Source organism: Charadrius vociferus, unplaced genomic scaffold (genome assembly GCF_000708025.1).
Source record: "Charadrius vociferus isolate BGI_N301 unplaced genomic scaffold, ASM70802v2 scaffold251, whole genome shotgun sequence".
Lineage (NCBI taxonomy): Eukaryota > Metazoa > Chordata > Aves > Charadriiformes > Charadriidae > Charadrius > Charadrius vociferus.
In genome coordinates, this window is record NW_009646963.1 from 1,643,175 (window position 1) to 1,664,083 (window position 20,909).

At 43.3% G+C, this 20,909-nt stretch overlaps 2 protein-coding genes across 2 annotated transcripts in view; one reads left to right on the forward strand and one right to left on the reverse strand.

The window, feature by feature from the left end:
• Positions 1-357: 357 nt before the first annotated feature.
• The window catches only part of ACO2 (aconitase 2, mitochondrial), a 44,215-nt gene continuing 23,663 nt past the window's right edge, over positions 358-20,909 (reverse strand). Inside the window, exons 3-19 of the mRNA XM_009895282.1 lie at positions 16,338-16,480; positions 15,000-15,258; positions 12,629-12,721; positions 10,527-10,685; positions 9,971-10,121; positions 8,585-8,689; positions 8,234-8,325; positions 7,845-7,950; positions 6,602-6,759; positions 5,480-5,553; positions 4,665-4,776; positions 4,357-4,479; positions 4,010-4,165; positions 2,664-2,855; positions 1,729-1,861; positions 1,290-1,411; positions 358-864 (exon numbers count right to left, since the gene is read on the reverse strand). Of these exons, the coding sequence (XP_009893584.1) occupies positions 721-864; positions 1,290-1,411; positions 1,729-1,861; positions 2,664-2,855; positions 4,010-4,165; positions 4,357-4,479; positions 4,665-4,776; positions 5,480-5,553; positions 6,602-6,759; positions 7,845-7,950; positions 8,234-8,325; positions 8,585-8,689; positions 9,971-10,121; positions 10,527-10,685; positions 12,629-12,721; positions 15,000-15,258; positions 16,338-16,480 (2,322 nt within the window). The 3' untranslated portion in view covers positions 358-720. The remainder of the gene's footprint in view (positions 865-1,289; positions 1,412-1,728; positions 1,862-2,663; positions 2,856-4,009; positions 4,166-4,356; positions 4,480-4,664; positions 4,777-5,479; positions 5,554-6,601; positions 6,760-7,844; positions 7,951-8,233; positions 8,326-8,584; positions 8,690-9,970; positions 10,122-10,526; positions 10,686-12,628; positions 12,722-14,999; positions 15,259-16,337; positions 16,481-20,909) is intronic.
• Positions 16,835-20,909, forward strand: part of PHF5A (PHD finger protein 5A) — an 11,352-nt gene continuing 7,277 nt past the window's right edge. Inside the window, exon 1 of the mRNA XM_009895257.1 lies at positions 16,835-16,856. Coding sequence (XP_009893559.1) covers positions 16,835-16,856 — 22 coding nt within the window. The remainder of the gene's footprint in view (positions 16,857-20,909) is intronic.

The following is a 20,909-nucleotide window of genomic DNA, read 5'->3' on the forward strand; positions in this document are numbered from 1 at the left end:
GTGCTTCAGGGAACTAGTTTACTGCACAACACCAGGAAAGCATGTCATTCACTTGCTCCTTGGAAGTTTGTCATTGCTGCGGTAATGTCACTGTTGCCTTGGACAGAAATGTAGTTGGGAAGGCAGTGACAGTTGAGTACAGCCTGCACTAGGGTAATGTCAAGGGATAAACAGTGCAAGACAGCTGTGAAGGCTCTATTTTTACCATGTGTTTTTGTGCACAGCAATGATTTACAGAATAAGAACTGGGCAGGTACCATCTTGTGTCTCCAAGAAGTTCTTTCCCACCCTCCCAGCAACAGTGACAGGGGAAGCAGAGGCTGAAGAGCAGGATTATGGATATAACAACATGAGGCAGAAGAGATGGTCACATTCTTTATTTTCATTTTATGTCTTTAGCCATCAGTAAAGTGAATGGGCAGAAAACAACCAACTGAGCAGACAAACCCACCTTAGCTGGTTATTTCCAAATATAAATAACTGTGGGACAACTGAAATTGAGCCAAAATAGAAAAAGGGAGCTGGGGAATTTAAAAGACAAAAAGTAAGCCTAGCTGCACTCCCTTTTCGTAGTGTAAGTGAAGAGGAAGTGCCATAACAAAAAGGAAGCTATGGTTAACATTTGATCAGACATTTATTCCAACAGTAGGCATGGAATTGCACTTTCATGAAAATGCCAAAGCTGAATCGAGTCCAGTGCGCTGGGGACATTGTGCGCACTTAGCTTGATTTCTGCTGCAGCTCCTTCATTCTGTTCAGGGCACTGCCAGCCTGGAACCACTCTATCTGCGACTCGTTGAAGGTGTGGTTCAGCATGATTGTTTCTTGGCTCCCATTGGGATGCTTGATGATGCATTTCAGAGGCTAAAGGAAGACGACAATTTTTTAATCCCCCCTCCTCCTTCAAGGGAGCAAGTTAACTGAAGCTTCTCACAGGAAAATTCTGAAATGTTTTTAAAGGGTTGAAAATGGAATATTATAGCTCAGGGCAGGTCTTAACACAGAAGGTGCAGTTCCTTCTCTAAAGAGAACTCATGCTTAAGGCAACAAGTCCAGGAATTCAGAATGTCTTACCAGGGTTTCTTGAAACCGTTCAGAATGCAATCTGGTTCTGACTTGCTCTCTAACCCCCCAGACCACTGGTCCAGTGTCTCATCTGGCAGGCAGGCCGCACTGCCCATGGGTACCTGCGCAGCTTCAGGTCCCAAGCACACAGCTCCACACTGTTCCCGGTCAGTGGCACATCCCTGCCACCCCCCACCGACTGCAATGACAAGACACCCTGTTACCTTTCCAGGTGCAAAGTCCGCCAGCCCCACAATGCTTAGCTTGTCCACAGGATGAATCTTGTTGTAGTCCGCTGGATCAGCGAAAGTGAGAGGCAGTAGACCTTGCTTCTTCAGGTTGGTTTCTGTGGAGAACAAACCACCAAGCACACTTGTAACAACACACAGCAGGGGATCAAGATTGCCTTCTGGCTGCCAAGTGTTTCTCAGAGTAGTATATTCCAGCAACAATTACTATCTTTGTAGCAAAATCAGCATATCCACCCTTTGTGGCGTATCTAACTAGATACGTAACAGGATTCCTCACAAGAAGGGCCATGGGATCTGTCAGCAGATTAAGGTTCCCGCCCATAGGTGTTGAGCCCCGGGGCAAGGTGAACACAGAGCCCACCCAAACCAAATACATGCCGTTTACACACATCACAGGGGAAGCGTGACTCACCGTGGATCCTGGCAAAGCTCTTGGTGATGATGACCCTGCCCCCCAAGTGACGTGGCTCCAGTGCAGCATGCTCCCGGCTTGATCCCTCACCGTAGTTTTCATCTCCAATAACTGCCCATTTGACACCCATTTTCTGCGACAAAAGAAACAGATTTACATTTCTGCAGTCACTTAAGTGAGGAATTAACAATAAATATTCATCCACACATCTAATTTCAGTGCCACACCACTGACATTGCTGTGCTATGACACCTTCTCCCAGAAGGCTCCCTTTGGTTCTGAGGAAGGACAGAAACTAAGTGCTTCACACCAGTTAGGCACTGCCATCCTTCGCTAACAAGGGCTGAGGAGGATTGCCCTTGAGACCCAGAGCATATCCTTGCTGCCACCTTTCCTTCCATGGTCCTGTGCCAGAGCAGCATTCACAGCAGCCATGATCCCTGCCCTACTTCTGGAAGCAATACAGAGAACTTGAATGTTTGTCTACTGGAAGAACCAATCTGAGATCACTCTCAAGCCATCCAGAGGGTGAAAGGACATTTGTTGAGGTTCTAAGCCAATTGTTAAAGAATGAAGGGGACAAGATCAGAATTTAAACATTAGACTAGTCACAGGTGAAACACTCCAAGAGGCGAGATTTAGTTGCAGTCTGATGACACCCATGCCTTGCAAGGTGTACAGTGCCTAGAGGAGGTCTTCCCCTTTCATCTATGATTTCTGGTCCCCTCTGGGTCACACAGTCCTCTTCCCCATAGCCAGTAGGGAGAGAATCTCCTACAGGAACTGCCATCAGAGCAAATCCCAAGAAAAAGCCTCATCGCTGAGTGAATTCACAGCTGCTGTTACTTGAGAGCAGGAGGGCAAGATCCTGAGTCTTGGCACAGAGCACCAAGTAAACATCCTCTTAAAATAGATGCGTCAGGGGAAAGTCTCACCTTGTAGTAACGGGCTGTGTCTGGGACTGGCCCAAACTCCTGGGTTAATGCATTCCTCACAGAGTTGGCTTTGCCATTTTCAATGTTGATGGCACCGATGAGCAGGTTGTTGGAGATGTTGTCCAGATGGCCACGGAATTTGAGCCACGGTCCAGCCGCAGAAATATGGTCAGTGGTGCATTTCCCTTTTACCTAAGGGGTAGCAGAAGAGAAGAATGTCTTAGGATGGATCAGTGACTTAACCCTTCCTCAACACTTTTCATTATGAAGGATCCTCACATCTCTTTTGAAAGGCACAAACCCAAGACAATTGCATCTGTTACAGAATCAAGGCACTCTATGGCAGAACACAGTGGTCATTCTACATGTTTTGGGCAGGAAGAACATCCCTGTTCCAAGGGGAAATTACAAAAACGAGCTTAGCCATGACACCCTCTGCCATGTCCTCACTTCCCTCAGCACCAGGTTCTTCAGGTGCAAAAAGCAATTAGGTCCTTCCTGCTACAGCTCAGCCTCCCTGCTGGGGGAGTTCAGCAAGATGCCAAGTGTTTCCTCTAAGTGTCCAATCTGCACATAAGCCTTCTCAGCTTGTGAGAACAGAATTCCAACCAGACATAATGGCCTTCCAAAAGGTAAGCCCTAAAGTGCTTGCAAAGGAATTATCTGTGTCAAAAACTCAAGCACAGCTCAGTATGGCCCTTGGGAATACCTGCAACACTCTGCCACTGAGAATCAGCAATGTTCCTGAAGGTAAATTCCTAAGGAATTGCACTGCAGAACATATCACTGTATTAACTGAAGTTTTCATCCTGTTAACTCACCCGCAGGCAGTGAGGAGAAACCCATGTCTTCATTAAGAGACTGAAATGCAATGTTTATTGTGAAATAATTTCTGTTTCTATAAAATGGGAAGAGAACACACATACTGATGGATGAGATGCTCCTAATGACCTTATTTCAGACAAAACGCATCTTAGAACAGTCAGGTATTAGAGACACTAATTAAAGAACCCATCCACCTTTCCACTGCAGATTATAAATGGGAGAAATTCTGCAGACTTCATGGTATGGGTAGGATTGTATTACATGGTATAACAAATTTCATTTTTCATGGTATTAGCTAATCACTAGCCCCAAGAAGAAAAGTGTCTTGGTTATAACAGAAAGAAGCCTCAGAAGGAAACATCTGGAAGGAAGATTCTTGCTTCACTTTCCATACCAATGCGGTTGTAGGGGAGGGAATCACAGATAGCTCAAAGGCACATCCAAAGCTTCCAGCAGTTGATGTGCAAACCCCTGCTTGAGCAGTCCTGTCATAGCCAGTGTTCCCCCACTTTGCTCCTGACCTTGATGAGGATCAGCATGTCTTCTAGATCCTTGCCATCCCACTTATCGAAAGGCTCAAGAAGCTGAAGGCGCTGGCTGGTGGGGCTCACATCCACATGCTGCCCACTGCCATCCTTGGGAGGGTACTGATAGGTGTCCTGGCCTGGGTCAAACTCCTTCCAAAGAAGAAAGGAAAATCATCAGCCTCAGCCATCCTGAACAGCACACGAAGAGGACAAGCCCATACAGGCAACTGCACCCATTCTAGCTTTAACACTAAGGCCAGTGCATGAAAGTTCCCTTACTATATATAAAATACCACTAGTGACAGGCCTTCCCTCCCTCTGTCTCCAGACCCAGCAGTTACCAGCTTGGGCAGCTCATCTGCATCAGGTGCTTCTAGTTTAAACTTCTTCCCGTCTGCTCCTGTCAGGTAATCTGTCTCGGGGTTAAATTTTAGAGTGCCAGCAATGGATAGGGCTGTGACAATCTGAAAGAAAAAATTGCAAATTAAAAGGCATGTTCTACCCCACCCCTCTACATTTGAAAGTCCCATGCCTAACAGTCTCAAAGCCAGCAGCCAAGCCACAAACCAACCTACACCAGGTCTCTTCTGCAGGCAGAGGAATTAGCTCCCAAGACACCCTGAACAGCCCCACTCTGGCTGTCTCTTACCTCCGGAGAGGTCACAAACGCATGAGTCTCTGGATTGGCATCATTGCGACCTGTGAAATTCCGGTTGTATGACGTAACTATTGTGTTTTTCTCTCCTTTCTTGATGTCCTTCCTGTGAAAGAAATAAACATGGTCAATCAAATCCAAAGGGAATATTGCTTCTAGATGTCTCGCTGCTAAAATCCCCCAGCTTAGTTTTGGTAGCAATCACTATCTTTTGGAAACATGAATCGGTGCCTGGACACGTTTTCCTCCCTTAAGCACAGACTCAAAACCAAGGGCAGTGTAAAACCAAGCCAGACACTGATTCCCGGAGTAGTTTTTATAGCCCACATTGTGCACTGTTGAAGTGTCTAAACAGTAACCAACTAAGTATATTGCCTTTGGACATCCCACCATTAGCAATGACAAAGCCACATGAGAATGTCTCCCATCCTTTCTATGGGGAATTTTCCTTCCTGGCACTCCAATGATTGAAGCTGGACCAATTCACTTTTCCTATTTTAAAAAGGCCATACAAACTCCAGTCCACCCTCTCACAGATAACAAACCTCTTCCCCCATTTTTTGCCTACTATCAGAAGGCTACAGGTGTGGCCATACTTGTGGCCGTTTTATAGCTTCATTCATCTAAAGGCTCAATATAAATCTTTTATTTCTCCTCCTCCAGTGTGTATTGGACAGCTATGGCCAATGGCTTTTTAAGCATTTATTTTTAATTCCCAGTGTGTTATCTTTACAATCCAATTTGGCTTCAGGCAGCACTTTAGGAGCTAAAAGATACAAAGCTAGAGTGAGGTCCGTCTTTCACTTTACCTGTCCCACTGGCCAATGCATGGCCCACAAGCGTTGGCAAGAACCAGCCCTCCAACATCTCGCAGGATTTGCGCCTAGGGGCAGAGAACAACTTTGTTACAAGTAGAAAGTCTGGAATAAGTTTTTGGGGTTGCTTTTTCAGGGGAAGAGGACACCTGTCTTCCAACATAAAGCACCAAGCCTGAGAAAATTCCCTTCCTTGTTTCACTTGCAAGTTTTGAGGCACTTTTTATAAATACATGGGGTTTGATCCCAGTAAAGCTGTAAGTTAACACTGGGGAAGAGCACAAGATGACTTGCCACAATGTTCCCGTTCTCAACAGAGCAATCCAGCTACTCGCAGATATTTGACTGAAGGGCAGCGTCTGGTCTGATCTAATATCCTACACATTTCCTGTCTGTGCAAGGAGAAAATCGGTGAAAGTGCAGGCAAGTATGTGTCTCTGCTCAGTCCGTTCAGCAAACGATTCAATTAAGAGGGCAGCTGTTAAGGGAAGATATGACTGTGGACTTGGCTGGAGGAGGCATTAAACATTGGCTGGACATATCCGCATGCCACACTGACAGCATCTAACATTTACTAAATCTTAGGACTAATTAAAACATAATTTTCTGCACAGAAAAGGGGAGAAAGTAGGTGATGGTTACTCTACAGAAACACTCCTTTTAAATCAAGTATGTTTTGCTGTAAGTTTAGTCTAAAATGGGAACCACCTTCCAACAAAGAGTTTGCTCACATCCTAAACTGTTCTTAAAGTACGAAACTGGATTGCAGGTGGGTGCTAGCCCTTCAGCCGCCATGGTCATCCACAGAATCCCAGGAGCACAAGGCATCCCTTGCTATGCATATTGTTATCTCTTCAGGGACCCAGTTCCTGATAACTGTCTCAGCTCTGTCCAGTTCCAGTTCCATTCTTATACACCCAGGTAGTAAAGATAACAGGTCAAAACACTGTCAAGGTGACCAGGACCCACAGGCTGGTTACTAAATCAGTAATTGCACCTCTAGTGATAAGTGAAGACAAAGTTTAAGCGGTTTTCATTAGTTACCTCCAGACTCCTAACTACTGTCTGGAAGAGAGTTTAACACAGTTTGGAAGTGTAAAGAGCAGCCATACTCACATAACCGTCTCTTTCAATGGTGGCACGGATCTGTTCTGAGCCTGGTGTGATTGTGAACTTAGATTTGCATTTCAATCCATGCGCTAGTGCCTGTTTTGCCACTGCTGCAGAGCGTCCCATGTCCTCATAGCTGGAGTTGGTGCAACTGCCAATCAAGCCTGTGGTATTTGATAGAAACAGGGAGGTGGTTACTGCAGCCCTGGTTCTAGGAAATTTCTCCCTGACCCATCTCAGTAGAAGAAACAAGGGACAACCACCTTTTCTGTCGACAAGGAATTTGAAACAGTTTCAGGAACTAACACTGCCAAACCTCCCAGCAACACACTGCAGTCACAAGCAATCCCTTGTCCGGCTATGGAGGTTGCACAGTCAGAACACCCTACCTGGTCACTAGTCTGGTTATTGTTTTACAAGATCTGTGTGTCACCTACTTGCACTTTGGTTATGCAACTTACCAGAGAGGCATTGTTCCACAAGACAGAAAAGGCTTCAAATCAAGATGGTAAGAAATGGAGGAAATGATGAAAAGAAAGCATCCTTTGTTACAGTACGAAGACCACATGAGGACGTACTGTATCATCCTGACAGCATTCTGGTGCTAACCAGCAAAAATTAAATTCTCTTTCAGTTACAGCTGCTCTTGATCCTATTTGTAACACCATTGAATAATACATTTCCCACCTGGGATGTGGCCTTTACAATGCATTTGCATTCTTTTCATTCCCCGCAATGAGCAACAGTTGAGAAGCCAGCCAACAGGTTACCATCCCACAAGTGAGTATAAAAATATCCAAGCCTGCTCTGTAGGAAAGCAAGTACTAACTTTACTATACCCTGAGAGCTCAACAGCCAACCACTAGGAGGACTGACACTCATGCTCCTGACAGATCTTTGCAACAGACAAATCCATGCAACAGATTTTTAACAAAGGTACTCTTCAACAGGTAACGTTCCTGTCAACCCAATCATTCAAAAGTTTCCAAGAAGGAAAAAAAACTTGTCTGCCTCTTGAGATTAGAAACCCTCCAACTATCCCAGATATCATCCCACACACCTGGCCCAGGCAGTCACTACTCTGCACAGCAAATTCATATGGCCATGAACAGATGACACTGCAGCATCAAAGCACATACAGCAGTAATTAAAGGATTAGATCCCAAGTTATGTGACCAACCACTTATTCTAAGACAGCAACATTTATGCCACAAAGATGAAGACAGAGGAAAGAGCAAATGCTACCCACCAACTCTGATATCAACAGGCCAGCCCTCCTTTTCTGCCACAGCACCAATATCTGACACAGGGTGCGCCAGGTCTGGTGTGAAAGGTCCATTGATATGCGGTTTCAGCTTTAAGAAACAGTGACAAAGTCAGAAATTACAGTAGCCAAGAAAACTCCCAAAACATAGCAGCAAATAAATTCCTTTCATAGCTCTATCTGGAAGCTGTTTAAATAGGATTCTCCTACACGAACACCAGAACAGGAGCGGTCAGCGAAGCAGACCTGAGTGTTTTTCATATGTTCTAGCACAGCACCAGGGGTGTTGCATCAACTTCCCAGCTTGGTTCTCACTGACACAATGCAGAGTCACATCACAACATCCAAGATGGCAAGCAGGAAGGAAGCCTTACCTCACTAAGGTTGATTTCTATCACCTGGTCATACTGACAACCAGAATCCGGTACCAAGTGTTGTTGGAATTCATCCGCCAGTGCAGCTATGTCTGGAATAAGAAAGGAGGGAGATCTGAAAAGTGCAGCAAATATGAGAAAAAGAAAAGCTTGGAACAGCTAAACACAGGGGGTCCACTATATACTTCCCCAGCCACTTCGTCTATAGACTACCTGCTTGTATCAGATGACCTGTGGGACCATGCAAGGTCAGAAGTCACATCAGACACCACTGTAAGAAGATGCTGCTCCCAGAATACACCTTCACTTGAACCCACGCTCCTACCCACTTCAACCCCTAAACCCTCTTACCAGCTCGCCCAGTCTTGCCCAAGTATTTCTTCATCCGTGCATTGTAAGGAAAGACCGATGTGGTAGCTCCAATTTCAGCCCCCATGTTACAGATTGTTGCCATTCCTAGAGAAGGAGTGGGAGAAGAGACCACAGGGTGAATGAGAAAGTCCAAGGCCATCCAATTCTTCAAAAGTCAGTCCATGCAAAAGAGAGCAAAGCCAAGAGAGATGGGGCATTAGCCACAGAAACCAAATTCCACACTGACTACATAATGGCTGGCTCAGCCCTTAATGTTTCCGATCGATACAGTGCCTGCAACCACACTTTTCTGCAAGGAAGCAGCTGAAAGCTACACTGATTCTTGCAAATACTGGAAGGGATGGCAGGGAACCCCCTGCCTGCTCTGAGCACCAAATATATTTACAGCTATGAGCAGCAGCTCTGCTACCTGCAGTGAGTGTCCTGTCCCTCCCTACCATTTCATTTATCTTTACTTCAAGAGCCAGAAAATTGTGAGAAATTTAATGGGTTGAATAAAAAGCTTTCAGTGATGGAACACAATAAAAAAAACCCACATTTTCTCATGGCTCTGTGATCACCCATGCCTTTCAAGGGCACAGCAATGAAGCTGTAGAAGCTGCTGTTTTACATTTAATGAACTAGAAGCAGATATCACAGGTCAAGTTCCTCTGATTTCACAGAAGAATAATCTCAAACTGCTCTCAGTTTTTAAAATTCCAAGTTGTAGCCAAGCCATGCAAATGGAGAGGAGAAGTCCAGCTCGAAGGCTGTACTTCAAGCCAAAGGAAGGGACGCTTCTCTTAATTTGGTCCTAGCTAGCACCATTACAGACAACTGCAATTTTTGCTTGTTCAAATTCAGCACCCAAGAACCACAATTAGCTACTGTAAGACTGCATGTTAGACTGCTGCTTTCTGGTCTCCCCTCCGCCCTGCTTTTCTAAAAAGGTTTTTCTTTAGCAGCTGTCACATGTGTACCCCCTTCAACCTGTTTCTCTCCTCTATCCACAGCCTATTTTAGGCTGAAATGAAAATGTCATCCTTTATCTCTGACATCTCCACCCTCTAAGCATACACCGGACTACTTCCACCCTTACTCTTATCCTGATGCACCATCTTACAGGATTCTTCACAATTAACCATTCAGCGTTCTCAAAGTCACAAGAAGATTTAAGGGAGAGAGGTCACTTCTTCACCAAGAGGGAGTGCTATCTGGTTACACCGCTCTCACCCACTCTCCCAGTTTGCTGTGTACTAATCGCCTGGCCAGGCTAAGGAAGAACATTTAGTACTTTTTGCCTGATTCCCTTCCCAGCTTCTACAGACAACTCAACACCCAGCTCCAACAGCAATCTGCTCAGATAAGAGATTTGTGTTGTTTTACCAGTGCAAGAGATTGAATCCACACCAGGCCCATGGTATTCGATGATGGCGCCTGTCCCACCCTTGACAGTGAGGATGCCAGCCACTTTCAGGATCACATCTTTAGGAGAACTCCAGCCTGAAAGCTTGCCAGTCAGTTTTACACCAATAACCTGAGCAACATTAACAGGAAAAAAAATTAATACTGACACCATTTCCTTTCAGCAGTGAAAACAATTCCTCAGATTTTTTCTTAAGAATCTGGCGGGTCACAATACCAAAAAGGAGAAAATCCTGAAGCATCAGAACATGTGCACAAGGGCTGAAACCACTGACAGGGCCAACTGAAGGGAGGCCATTCCTCACCTATCACTCTCAGTCCCTGAATAAAAAGGCTGGAAATGGAAACTCAGAACTACCAATGAATCATAGACCAGCTGTTTGAGCCAGTGTGTGATTACAAACAAGACTGTAATGGTATATAGTGCCTTATATATGTAGTGCCTGAAAACCAATGTTTCTTACACATCTTGTATCTCGCCCTTCACATAGAAGATAAGTATTCGTTCTGCTCCTACCTTTGGGCATTTGAGCTCCCAAGGGATTCCTGCCATGACGTCTACCGCATCAGCTCCACCCACACCAATGCAGATTCCTCCCAAGCCACCTCCGTTGGGGGTGTGTGAATCTGTACCGATCAGCATAACCCCAGGGTAGGAGTAGTTCTCCAGAATGATCTGAAAACAAAAATGGATTGTTTGCTTGCTGGTTTGTCGGGAAAGAAGGGGGAAGATAGCAAGAAAGAAAACAAGAATTTAGATCAGTTTGTATTTGCAGATTTCAATAGCAAGAAAGTAATTGAATTTGGTTTGGATTGGAAATTCACTTCTGTTTCAAACTCCTTGTGGAGAATGTAATAACAGAACGAGATACCAAGTCTAAGTCTCAGGATCCTTGCTTGTCCCAGGAGACTGAGAAAACTTAGAAAGTTGTCTCAATTTTTTCACTGGAAGACTCCTTCCTTCCAGTTTAGGCTTTTGCTAAGGTGCCACATTTGTTAGGGCTCAAGAGTCTGTTCCTTAGTCTCCACACCCTTGATCAACTGCTGAGCAAGTCAGTTCACCTATCCAATGCTAGCAAGACCTTTCATAGTCTTTATTCTTCCATAGCGGTACAATACAAACAGGCTCCTCCAATCCATGCTGACAGCTAAAAATTAATCCCATAGAAGAATCCCTCACAATACACCAAGAGGCTGCCCTTCCCTTATTGCTGCTATTTATTCCACATAAGACTCTTCAACTGTTAACAAAGCCATGAAACAGTTATTTAATGAAAAATCATGAGTTTTCTATAGTAGCAACACAGTTGAGAACTCAAGCTAATGAATTTTTCACCACATATGTGCCATACCAACATTATGGACAGCCCTTCTGGGAAGCACAGAACTCACAGCACATGCATCACAGAACAGCTTGGACAGAACTAAGGTAGCCCTTTATTGAGAAGACCGAGGCTTTGCTTCTAGTACTTCCAGCTTTATTTGCTTTTAGCTCACATAAATGTACTTGTGTAAGAAAGGTCACTTTGCCAGAGCTGGACTCTGAAGCTATACAACATGACCAATTTTCTCCAGCCAAAGAAAGTCAGCCACAAGAAAGCTGGTAACCACAGCATGGAGCTATGTTGCCACGTGACAGACGTTACAAGTGGTTTCAGAGCACAAATGACCTGAGGTGTTCACATAACCTTTTGGAGAGTTCACCTGTTCTATTTCCTTTCTCTGTTGCGTCACACCAAGTTAAGGTAACCTTAGTAACTCATTTTGTAGCTAAGAAAACATAGGGAGCTCTTGACTGCACCTAGTCACAAGTTCCCTGCTGACAGGATGCCTACCAGTCACCCATTCTCCTCTCCACTCCTTCTGCTTTCTGCTGCACTTCAATTTTTACTGCCTGCGACTCAGAGGAACAATGAAAAATGTCTACCAGACCCACAAAGCAAATCAACCACAAGCAATTTAGGGAAATCGTGCCAGAGGTGCTGGTTTTAAAAAACAAAAAGCCTCATTAAGTGGTAAGTTATCTTGGGACAGTCATATTCTTTTAAGATGCAAGTGCTATAACAAGAGAATCTCAGACTTGGAAACTGTTTTGCATTTTATTCAAAATCACATAGCAACTTGTTATGTGTTGCCATTCTTGAGTACTCAAAGTAAGCTGCTCTGTTTGGTGTCCTCATATACACTCCTGGGTTTTTTTATGGAACCAAATGCATACAAAATAACCCTAAAAAAAAAGGATGATCCCAAGCTGCTTTCCTTACCATCAAAAGCAATTCACATTAGCCCATGACATCACCTTACTGTCCCAATCGTACCAAGAAGAGCGAGCCCACAAGCAGTTAAGATATTTCAAGCTTCTGTGATTCACATGGCATGCTGTTGGCACTACCTAATCACGCATCAGGTTACAGTTTGTCCAAAATAACCTTTAAGAAAAAACACTGTTGTCAAGATAACAGAGAGAGCAAGTAAGAAATCTCACCCGCCTCAAGGAAAGCGAGTTGTTTCCCTAAGCTGGTGAAATTCTCTATGAGTTTGCACTTGAGCTCTCTCTTCACCATAAGGTAAAAGAGCCACTGCATGTTCAAAGATTGCAAACACATATGCACACTTTACCTGGTGAATGATTCCCGACCCAGGTTTCCAGAATCCTACTCCGTACTTGGCACCAGCTGTTGCTAGAAAGTTGTACACCTCCTGGTTTATGTCCTATTCACACAGGGAAATGCACAGCATTAGTAACACATTTTGTTCTTCCATACATAAGAGCTCATTCAAACACATTCCCTTCCCTCCCATGCCTGTCTAGTTTACTCCACAATTTTGTAGCAGCTAGAGGGAGGTGCACACCACTCTCAAAACCAAAAGAGATTGTTTGCCAGTCAGTTGTAACAGGCCATTTAATTTCATCCAACTTGTAGCTCTACCAAAGCATCTTTTTTAGTTTCCAATTCCAAACAGCACAGGGGAAATAGCACAACTAAAGGAAAACCCTGCCAATAACGCATTTAAAATGCTCTGCTCATTTCTTGTATTCTCAGGGGTTTTTTTTTAACTTGTTTCCCTCTCTTCTTCTACCCCCTCCTTCCTTCTCTACCAGCTGTTCCTTTTGCTTTACAGATGCTTTGCAAGCATTTCAAATCCCTTAGATAAGCATTTTGGCTTTATTTTTACAGATTAAGAAATGGAACTGGAATTTGCTCGCTGCCAGAGTTGGTGGATGTAATTTCTCAATCTACCAAGTCCCCTGTTTAAGACTCACACAATGCTGCCTTTCTTGCTGCACTATCACCATTATTGGTGGAGGTCACACCGTGAAAATTGCTTGTAAGAATAACCACAGTTGCCAAGGAAGTATGACACTATTATGTCCTGATAGTTCTTGGCAGAGGAGTGGCAGAGTAGATAAGATAAGCGCTAGGAGGAGAGTTTCTTAAAACTGTTCTCATGCAGCTACGCTTCAGAATAAAGAGAAAGGGGAAACTGGAGATAATGGAAGAATTGTCTCAGCACGCATTTGCTGAAGTTTCCCATGAGGCAGCAGCAGTTCTTTAAGCCTCATTTTCCACTGGGAGTCGGGTCACTTCACTCTGTTTGTGCATCCTTCCCCCAGTAAAGCATGCTGATGTGCCAGGAGCAGATCCAAACCACTCTCTGGCCTGCCAGCATTCATTGTATGCCAACTGGCAGAAGCAGAACCCAGTCAGAAGAAGGCAGGACCTTTACTTGCTCTGCTCAGAGCGGATGGCAAAGCAGGCACTCTGCTCAGCTCAGGGCTGCAAGCAGAATATAACTGCACTACAGAAAATAAATACAGGAATAGAGGAAAGGGGAAAACAGGAGGTGAAGGGAAGAACGGAAACTGTCTTATTTAGTAAGTCCCAAATTCTTAATTATACAACTTGGGCACAATTTAGGACTGAGACAAGCAGAGCAAGAACTCCCCAAATTCATTCCTGAGTAGTATAAGTTGCTTTACTGTGGCCTGAAGGAGGAAGACACAGAAGCAGTTATTTCAACAGCAGGAGTTTCTGAGAACAGATATAAACTGAAATCTTAAAAAGCAGCTGACAACCCCACCCCTCCAAACTGTTTACTGTGTGAAAATTTTGGTATCAACATCCAAGGCACAATTCCTCCGGGCTCTGACAGTGGACTTCGGCTAGGTCCACTTGGAGTAACAAGATTTCCCCTACCTTCCTGCTATTCTAAGAGCATGTTCTTCCTTGTCAGATACATTGTGGTATGTAGGACAGAGGTGAATGTGTCTATATTTAACAGAAGCCCCTACAGAGGAATACGCAGTAAAACAGTGAGCAGGAAATTAAAAAAAAAGCAGTGAATCAGCAGTTAGACAAACATCACATTGAAATTCCCAAATAAAAAATGACATCTTCCATGCTTCTATACACATTCATACCTAGCCTTGCTCACCCTGAAAGCTGCATATGCTTCAGTTAGTGTTCTTCAGCTAATCACCAGCAAATGGTTTGGGAAACGAAAGTAGTTATTCACTCACCCACTTCCTCCCAGCCCAGGATACACCAATGCAAGGCAGACACAAGTTGAGGAAGTTTTTCACACTGCCATACTGCAGCATAAAGAGCATAAAGTCTCTAGAGTAACCTGTCTTCCTTTTTTTTTCCCCCTTTGAAACAGATTTTTTTCTCTTCCCGAAATATCTTATCACTCTCCAGAACACACATATGACCTGGACTTTCCATCATGAACGACTAAGACTAGCTTTTCCTACACTCACGGCCCTTTAAACCATGTAATGGATGAATCTCAGCTGAAAAGCTAAAGATCCATTTACTCTGTTTCTCTGATGCATATGATCTGTCTACAGAGCTGACCACCACAGGCAATCTGTTACTATACCCAATTCATGGCTGTCTTTCTGGGGGTGAGGGTAATAAAAAAATCTCTTCCTTTGACTGGAAAGAGGCTTTCAAACAGACATAATTTAAGTCTCTGCAGCAGTGACCTTGGCTCTTCGAAGATCCTTTTCACCACCTGACTGGGCTTCGATGAGGTGATCACAGTGGATGGTGGAAGGCACAGCCACTTTTGGCAGCCCGCTGCTGATGAACTGTAGCATTGCCATCTGAGCAGTGGCATCCTGCATGGCCACGCGGTCTGGCCGTAAACGCAGATAGGTCTTGCCTCGCTCAATCTCCTGTTTTGCTGGGTCATCCAGGTGTCCATATACAATCTTCTCAGACAAGGTCAGGGGACGGTCAAGCCTGGGGAGAAGAATTTTAGTATCTGCATCTTGTGTACTTCAACATTTGCCCTTTTAAGCATGTAACAGAATGCTTCCCTATACCACCCAGGCTGTTAAGACCTATTAACACACAGAAACCTGCATGCTCTTCTTACAGCATTAAAATACTAACTGGCAGCTGGCTAAAACAAGGGCTCAGTCCAGAAAGTTCAAAGTATATGGATTGATGTCACTTTAGAATTTCTTTTATAATCTTCCTACACAGTAAAAGAAACCTTGAGTCTGCTCATTTCTTGAGTCATAACTTGGGGCAGCAAATGTGGAGGCGAGACAGAGGTCAGACTCAATTCACAAATACCAGATCCCACAGCAAGCAAGTACAGCTAAGCAGAGTTTCATGACCTCAGACCTTTCATCTTGCAGCTGTATCAGTTGAGGAACCTATTTATGTCAGCAGCGAGATCTTCTGAGAAGTAACGAAGTAGACACAATGACTTGAAATGAGAGCTACCGCATTTAACAAAGGACGCAAAGACTGAAGGACATGACATACAAACCACTGCTGAGGTAAATGGAGCAGGAGCGACAACTTAGCAGGCACACGAGCCTCTATCAGCAGATTAAGGTCACTATGTTTACATACGCTACGAATTCCTAGCCCTCCTTTCCGTGCCTAACGCCTACAGTGGAACACAGGAGAACATTCACTGTCTTAACGAAGCGCAGAGGAGCATTAGCCTATAATGACCACTGCCCACACGTTGCTTCCCCAGAAAGGAGCATGGGCCAATATGAAGACTCCTCAAAGAGGGCATTAAACAAAGAGGACAGAGCCCTTTTCCAGCACCTCCTCTGCACTGGCTTGGTCCTCTGCGTGTTCTAGTGCTTCACTGTAAACTTCAGCCCTTCCCACAGTGCCCCACCACCCTGTGGAGACACTACAACTCGTATTTCACTACATTTGCAACTGCCACTGCTCAAAGCTCCTCTCCCTAGTAAATACTCCCTATGCCAGGGCCCCATGACATTTTCTTCCTCCTCTCACGTCACTGCAGAGCTAAATTCTGCACATTGACCCCTCACCTCCTCCACTCTTACCTCTTACGGACAATGTTGATGTTCTTCTCCAGCTTTTCATAATTTATGTGTTCATTAGGCTCAAAGTGGCTCATGGCCACCTTGGCCCGCTGGCACAGGACAGGAGCAACATGGTAGCGTCGTATCCCACTATTCAAGGCATGCTGGAAAAAGCAGAGTATTAACATTGGGAATCTTGCAGAGTGAATTCCTATAACATATCAATAAACCAATTGCTTTTCAATTGTTATTCCTGGGATTTTACAAGCTGAGGAATAGAAAAATTGCAAAGGTTTTTAAAGGTACCCAATGAACATTTGATCGCACAATACTGTGTATTACAATAAACAGTGAGACACCAGGTTACTCAGAGCTACCAGGCAATTTACCAAATTATTTTACATTTCAATTTACAGCACCAGATGCCTTTTGCTTTCAGTGAGAAATCTGCTTTCAGGCAACGCTGAAATAATTCTTAAGCAAACACCAGTTTGATATACTCCTGACATATTACAGCCATGGTAGAGAAGAACCTATGCGGTTTCCAAAGCAAGCTAACCCTAGGTTTGTATTTGCTCACTGGTATTGAGTTTATAGTGAAGGACTGGCAGGTGACACAGTATGGGACTGAGTAGATACCCATCTGTTCCACCACCACATACTAAGTTCCCTGTGCAGGGTCCCTGCATACCATTAAAAAGCTTATGTATTTTCACATAAGGTGAGCTGTGTTTCAATGGTAGCTAGAGTGACTTTGATGTACACGCCTGGTCTACAATGTAACACAGAGCAGGAGAGAGGCAAGTTGTGGAACAAACGCATAAGCTTCACCAACGTGGCTGTGCAGATCCACATGCTATTTATCTTCCCTCTCACAGAGGCATCCTCACCTTTCCCCCTAAGAACAGCCTTGCACTTGCCCCACAGGTGAATTGGCAGCAGGACAGATCAACTATACTGTGGGCTGAACACATCGGCAGAAAATGCTATTAGAAAAAAAAAACAAACCACCAAACAAATTTCGCTTGGCAGTCTCCACAGGGAAACAATTGCCTGGAATACGGGAGAATGGCAGGCTATGGCGAGGCACCCTTACAGCACCTGACCTAGAAAAGGCAGGTCAGTGCCCAGGTTAAAGGGCTCTCACACAGCTTTGAAAACTGAGTCAGAGGGCAGCCTCCATAAAAACTTCCAAGGATCTGGCATATGCATTTCTTACATCCTTTAAGAGTCTCAGTCATTGGCACTAGAAGTCTAGAAACAGACTGAAGACAAGTTCAGAGTTCTTTCCTCTCCAGTACTACACTTTAATCTTAATCCTGTTTTTTCCATTCATCATCTACTTTAGTGTTACAAGGTTTTGATAAATACAGGTTAATAAACATAGCAGTATTGCACTAAATATAATTTTGTATGTATGACTGTAAATCAGCAAATATTCCTTGCACAGAACACAATCACAGTACCAGCCACTGTTTTTGTGTTATCAAAAATGCTAGTCAATTCTTTAGATCTACTCAAGCATTTTTTACTTTTTCCCTGGGAACATTTTTGCCAGTTTTCTTGTTATCAGCATTGAAAACATTAGACAAAATAATCATGATCAATGAGATGACATCATCTATTTTTATCCAAATCTCTTGTTTTATTGTCCTTTTGATAGCATTTGTTAGTATCTTACACAATAAAAAGTTTGGGAAATCTAAGCGACACCATAATAACCAGCACACTAGCAATAAGGGTATGGTTTGCTTTTTTACCAAACAACCCTAAACTATTACAAATACAGGTTTATATATATATGTACAGGAGCAATACAGACCCACAGCAGCTGCTCACCATTTTCACTAAAAAAATCTAAAGTGAACACGGTGGTATAAGAGAGGGCATTGCTCCTCCAGGAGTGTAAATGAAATCCAGTCATCAAATTTCACTGTGCTGCACTTTAGTTTAGAACTTCCAGAAGGTATCACAGGTGTCAGAGGTGAGACCTTTCCTTCCTCCACCGGCAAAAAAAACCCAACCACAAAACAAACCAAACACCACCCAGCTTCTCACTGTTTAACATACATAAGCTGCTCTTTACCTAGTAGCCAAGTAATTTCTGTGTTTGGTCTGCCTATTTTATTTTTTTTCTCCTCACAAGGTATCCATTATCTTGTGAAAGCCTCCAACTGCTGGAGTGGCTGGAAAAAACACTGAGTGATTTCATCAATGTTCATGGAAAAATCATCTTTTTCCCCAGATTAGGAAAGGTATTTTGGTTTAATACGGTATTTCTTTCTTTCCCCCGCAAAAACTAATCCTGCAACACAACTGATTAATGGAGTTCTTCCTTGTCACCCAGTAAACTGAAAGCTAAATTTCACCATCATTCAGAGTACAGAAAAACAGATTTGCAAATTAAAGTAATGGCAGAGGCTTCATAGCATTCTAGTCTTGCCTGGGACCAAAGCTGATTATGATAAAAATCTGAAGCAGGGCCCTCCAAAGAGACGTGCAAAGAAACTTTTCAGATAAAATCTTTTCAGTTTGAACATACATGTCTACTATCTTTTTACCTTATGAAATGGTAAAATGAAATGTAGTTTTTATTCAAATACGACATAAATATTCAAATGATAATCACAGAAGTAGCCATACAAAGTAGTTGACTCCTGCTTGACCACAGCTCCAGGCTACTAGAAGTTGGAAAGCAAAGAAATGAGCGTGTCTGAGGTGAAGGATCCCATCTGGACATGGAGAGAAGTCTGGAAAACTGAAGGCCTGTTTCTGTGATGGCCAGTAAGACTGGGGAAAAACAATCAACAAGGCCAAGCAGTTTCAGAAGACTAGAGAATCATTTTTGTCTAGTAAGACTTTTAGAAGACACCTTTCCTCATCCCCACAGATCTAAGAGCACTGGCCAAATTTCCAACGCTCACCACGATTCAGCCTAAAAAAAGCAGCGTGGTGTAATCAAATTGTAAATGTAGTCTAATTTTCTAGACCCACCTCCAAAGAGCAACCAAAATTAATGTTCTGAAGATCAGTTTAGCTCTAGGCAACACTGCATTTTGCCAGCATACACAAAGCTTCCCATGTGCAATTTCAGCACTTAACTACAAGGCCTTCAATAAACCCCTGATACTTCAGATGGTTTAGTTTTACGGTACTACTCTTTCAGTCAATCCTTAGTCAACGTGGCTCAAGAAATGGGATGCTACTAAAAGCATCTCTCAGAGAGGCATGAAAAAGAATTTGACCCTTTGAGGCTATTAGAAGAATTGTACTTTAAACAGGACAGTCAGCCCAAACCAGGCTAATTCCAATTTATTTCCTGCAGAGGTAGGCTTCCTCCACAGTTCCAATTCCAAAACAGTTCTAGGACAGGAAATGAGTAGAACTAATGTTAACAACATATGCCATGCTCAAGGCTGGCATTATCACACCGACTGGCAAGGTGATCCATGTATCGCTACTCTCTAGGCTGCTACACATGTGCAAAAAAAAAAGTTTGCCTCCTAAAGAGATGACCTAGAAGCATGTTTGATTACCATCACAAATCTAGTCCTTCACAGGGGAAAAAAAACAAGTAGCCTGAGCCCGTTAATAGAAGAGAGCCTCCCAGAATACTAAATTCCCCATATTCACTGTGCTAGAAGCACGTTTGTTTCACATTATATAATATTAATTTTAGCAAATGACTGCTTTTTCTCATGCGATGACACACCATAAAACGAGAACCAATTCATTAACCTAATAAAGAACTTGCCTTCATTTTTTGAGTAGTCATTTCTGTTCAAAGTACAAATTCAAAAACTTTTTAACAATTAAAAATGAATATACCAAGCTAACTAAAACAGTGCTATTCTGTAACTTTTGCTTAAATTAAAAAAGCTATACTTGACTAAAACACCTATCTCTAAAGTACAGAAGTAATATAAAATGCAAATTAAGCTTCACAAAGTACTTTCAGAATCCTATTTCAGTTTTTATTTCAGCTCCCTAAGAAAAGGGCCAAGGTCACAAATGGCAAACTGAGAAGTTAAATTGCCTGACTTCATCACATGCTTTATTAGAGGGAGCACAGCCTTCCTTATCCCTGTTAGCAGCCCTAAAAGTAAAAAAAAAAAAAAAAAAAGAAGAAGAAAACTGCATCTTGGTATTTGCCTTCCAGGCTTTAAAAAAAAAAAAAAAAAAGTCATTAAATCTTTATTATTGAGTACACATTAAACACAATTATGTCTTAAGAAAGAGAATCTCTGTGGTGTGCTCACATTACAGGCACATAGGATTTCTAGAGGTCACAATAGGCAAGACTATGAGAATTGCTATCACTACCTTGGAAAAAAAAGGCAGTTTATGTTCCTGTCCAGACTCTTTCACTCTTCCTAGGTCCCATTTATAATATAGACTCTGGCATCTGTTTCACCCAAGGGCCCCTGCTTTTATTACAAGCAGGAATTTGGAAACAAAGTCACCAAAAGATAGAGAGCCTTTGCCCTCACTCGCACAACGAGGAGTCACCTTGTGCTGCTGTAGCTGATAAGGGGAAGAAACAGAAGCCGAGAGAAAGAGACAAGCACGCCCCCGGGAAAGGCTTTTTATTTC